Here is a 3920-nt window from a genome sequence, read left to right as displayed (position 1 = left end):
TACATCACATTGTACCTCACACATATACACTGTTATTATGTCAATTAAAAATAAACAAATAACCCGTGAACTCCACCTATCTTCACATTAGCTAACAGCAAACAAATGGTCTGGAGCAAGTAGTTTCCTTATCCAATACTGAAAGGAGAGGCCACTGGAGTACAGGTTAGCAGCCCGTCTTCCTGTCACAGCACCCTCTGGGCTGGGAGACCCATCTGGAGCATTCACTCAGGAGGGTACGATATCTGCTTATTGAGATACAGTAGGTAGAGTGTGGTTTTGGACCTTCGCACATGAATTAGTGGAACTAGATTACAGGATCAGGATTTTTCACTTGAGAGTTTGTTGGTCTGTTGAGTGGTACTCAAGATCAGAATGTTTAAATCATGAAGGAGGTCTCTCCGTAGAGGTGAGTTTAGAGTCTCAAGTGGTCAATTTCTTCACTTGGGGATTGGGAACAAGTGGAGTTAGGAGTTCAGCAGTGCCAAAGGACACATCCAAATGTATGCTGAAGAAACATATAGACTATGCCTCTTCATCTTTCTGGAAGCATCTATTTGCACAAAAACTGTGTAGCATATTTGAGAGATTTTAACATTGCACAACCTAGTTTTCTCATTTTTCCTCACAGCACCAGCCACATCAGAGATTGTTGTGATGGCATTTTTGGGTCAGTCGGTGACTTTGCCCTGTACATATGCATCCTGGTCTTCGCAAAGCAATAGCATGTGCTGGGGCAGAGGCTCGTGTCCCAAGTCCAAATGCAACCAGGAGCTTCTCCACACGGATGGAACGAGGGTGATCTCAAGTTCATCAGCAAAGTACAAACTCCTGGGGAGAGTCTGGGCAGGCGATATCTCCTTGACCATCTCAAACACCAATAAAGATGACAGCGGCGTGTACTGCTGCCGCATAGAGGTGCCTGGCTGGTTCAATGACGTGAAGCAGAACATTCGCCTGCTGCTGAGAGGTGAGCACATGGAGGGGTGCACGTCTGTGGAAGGAGAGATTCAGTTATTAGCAGGTTGTGGATTCAGTGTATGGAAAGGAGGTTGCAGTTGCTTAAGCAGTGAGTGGGGAGATTAAACTTGAAATGAGGAGGAGCAATATGGAGCAGGCAGGTAAGTTCAACTACCCACAGAAATGAGTGGTGGCAGAGGAGGGGGAAGGGAAGCAGTGAATTGCTGGGTCTGTCTGAAGAGGGCAGCTGCTACTTATCTGGAAGATGGTCACCTTGCAGAAATTTGGGCCCAGTGTTTTCAGAACTCCCAATTTTTATGTGAACTATACTGATTTTTGCACATTGGCAGATTTTGAAATAATAATTTTAAAAATGCCATGTGATCTAAACAAAATGTGTCCATAGGTCAACTTCAGCCTGTAAGCCAATAGTTTGTGACTTCTGGCAGAGGAGCACGGGCATGGGATTTGGAGGCTGTCCTAGCACTTTTCAGGTGCTCTTTCCTTCTGTAACTGTCAGTTGCTTTTGAGGAAATTTGAATATGGTGGGACTCCCAAAGATTTGAGCTGCTTTGAGCCTGTGGTTGAATTATGCTAACAGTAATAACCTTTAGTACTTGTCTGAAACAGAGCTTCACAAAGTGAGCTGTATATACCATCTGCATCAACATCACCTGCAAGATTCTTGGGCTCCATTCCTAACTGGATCAGCACCTTGCAAGGCAGGGTCTGAAGATCTATAGAGTCTTAGGCTTCTCAGGTGACTCTAAGGCACACTAAAATTTGAGAACAACTGATGAGGATGCTTCTAATGAGAGAACTCGCACACATATTAGTTTATTTTTCTCTTAAAGCAACTTTATAAGATAGAAGGTATTATTCTGATTTTGCAGAAGAGGAAAATGAGATTTATTGAAGTTAAATGATTCCACCCAAGACTTCTCTTTTCAAACATGGTATAACCAGCTATTATTTTATAAAATACTTGACCTCAATAACCTATGGGGTCATTTCCAAGTTCACGTGGAATAAATGTCATCTTTCCAGTCCGTTAGAGTCAATGGAAATTTGGCATAGTCTAGAGAGGCTGAGATCTGTAGAATAGACTGTGGCTAATGAACCCAAATTCAGATGTTTAGTGGGTGAGTGGTATTGGCATGAAACAATTTTTAGTATCTGAAGAGACTACACTCCTGCCCATTCTTGCATAGTCTGTGATGCATTCATTCATTTACACATTCATGCAATGTTTTTGGAGCACCTACTATGTGCCAGGCACTGTGATAGGTATTGGATTTGTAGCAGACAACAAAATAAGTACCAGACTTTCCCTCATGAAGTTTACAGTCTAGTGGGAGAAGCAGAGGTTAAACAATAACAATCAAATAAATATGTATTTATGATATGTAATGCATGCTGTGAAGGTAAAATATGACAGCGTATAAGAGAAGCCTAACTGTTATTGCAGAATCTGGATGGCCACCTTGCAGAAGTGACCTTTTAGCTGAGACAGGAGAGTTAAGTAGGAGTCAGCCTAAGGAAGAGCGAAAATAGGAAGTAGCAAGCACAAAAGTTCTTATGGCTGGAAGGTCACTGATGTGTTCAAAGAACTGAAGAAAGGCCAGTTGGCTGGGGAAAAGTGTGAAGAGGGGAGTGGAGACATGAGATTGGAAAGAAAGGAAGGGCCGGGACAGAGGAGCCTTGTAGGCTCAGGTGCAGGGCTGGGTTCTTTATCTTAAGGGCAAGGTAAAAGTTTTAAGCAGGAGATGGACATCATTAGATTTGTCACTTTATAAGATTACTCTAGCCAATATGTGAAGAACAGGATGGAAGAAATGAGACTGGAGGCAAGAAACCCAATTTTAGTTGGTATTATGGTGGTCCAGTCTAATGAACCAGGTGAGGGCAACTGAAATAGAGATAAATGGATGGATGCCAGATACATTTGTGTTGTTTCCCTTTTCCTCCATCTTGGATTGAGGCCAGACATATCTTCTATTGGTTTCAGCCCCAACAACCACGCACCCAACAACAACCACACGCCCAACGACAACCACACACCCGACGACAACCACGCGGCCGACCACAACCACGCATCCAACCACAACTACATGGCCAACCACAACCATGCACCTGACCACCACCCCTCAAATCATGACAACCACAGCTGTGCTTCCAACAACAGTTGTGACTACACCTGACCTCACAACCAGAACACCACTTCAGACAAGAGCCACCACTGCCTTGGCAACAACAGCAAAGACGTGCCCTCTAACAACCCCAAGCTCCCTTCCAGAGGCAGCCACAGATCTTCTGACCACTGAGCCTTCCACAGCAGGGTCCACCCTCACTGCAGGTACGTGGGACAATTGACCATTGTTTTGCTTCCACTGGTCAGATATGTCTTCATTTCATTATAACATGGTTGTCCCATTGAATGGGTCAGCCCAGTGACTTGCTCTTGGGTCTGTGTGTGTGTACGTGTGTGTGTATAAATTTGCTAGGCCTGTCATAACAAACACCACAGACTGGGTGGCTTAAACAACAGAAATTTCTTTTCTCCCAGTTCCGGCTGCTAAAAGTCCAACGTCAAGGTGTCAGCAGGTTGGTTTCTTCTAAGTCCTCTCTCCTGGGCTTGTAGATGGCCGTCTTCTCCGTGTGTCTTCACACAGTCTTCCCTCTGCCTTTCTGCTTGTGTCCTACTCTCTTATAAAGATACCAGTCGATATGAATCAGGGTCCATCCATATGAACTTATTTTACCTTAATTATCTCTTTAAATGCCCTATCTCAATATGCAGTCACATTCTGAGGTACTAGGGGTTAGCATTTCAACATATGAATTTTGGGGAGATATAATTCAGCCCATTAACAGGGGACATGTATGTGTATGTTTGTCAAAGGTTGTGGTTTCACTAAACTGTTCCTTTTCTTTGTTTTATGGTTTCCTTTTTTTTTTTT

The 3920-nt window shown here is 43.6% G+C and overlaps 1 protein-coding gene across 1 annotated transcript in view; it reads left to right on the top strand.

The window, feature by feature from the left end:
- The window catches only part of TIMD4 (T-cell immunoglobulin and mucin domain containing 4), a 43686-nt gene that overhangs the window by 10858 nt on the left and 28908 nt on the right, over positions 1 to 3920 (top strand). Inside the window, exons 2-3 of the mRNA XM_008574428.1 lie at positions 632 to 970; positions 2969 to 3316. Coding sequence (XP_008572650.1) covers positions 632 to 970; positions 2969 to 3316 — 687 coding nt within the window. The remainder of the gene's footprint in view (positions 1 to 631; positions 971 to 2968; positions 3317 to 3920) is intronic.

Source organism: Galeopterus variegatus, unplaced genomic scaffold (assembly GCF_000696425.1).
Source record: "Galeopterus variegatus unplaced genomic scaffold, G_variegatus-3.0.2 Scaffold1046, whole genome shotgun sequence".
Lineage (NCBI taxonomy): Eukaryota > Metazoa > Chordata > Mammalia > Dermoptera > Cynocephalidae > Galeopterus > Galeopterus variegatus.
Note: the sequence above shows the minus strand (reverse complement) of the source record. Positions and strands in the feature narration are given on the sequence as shown.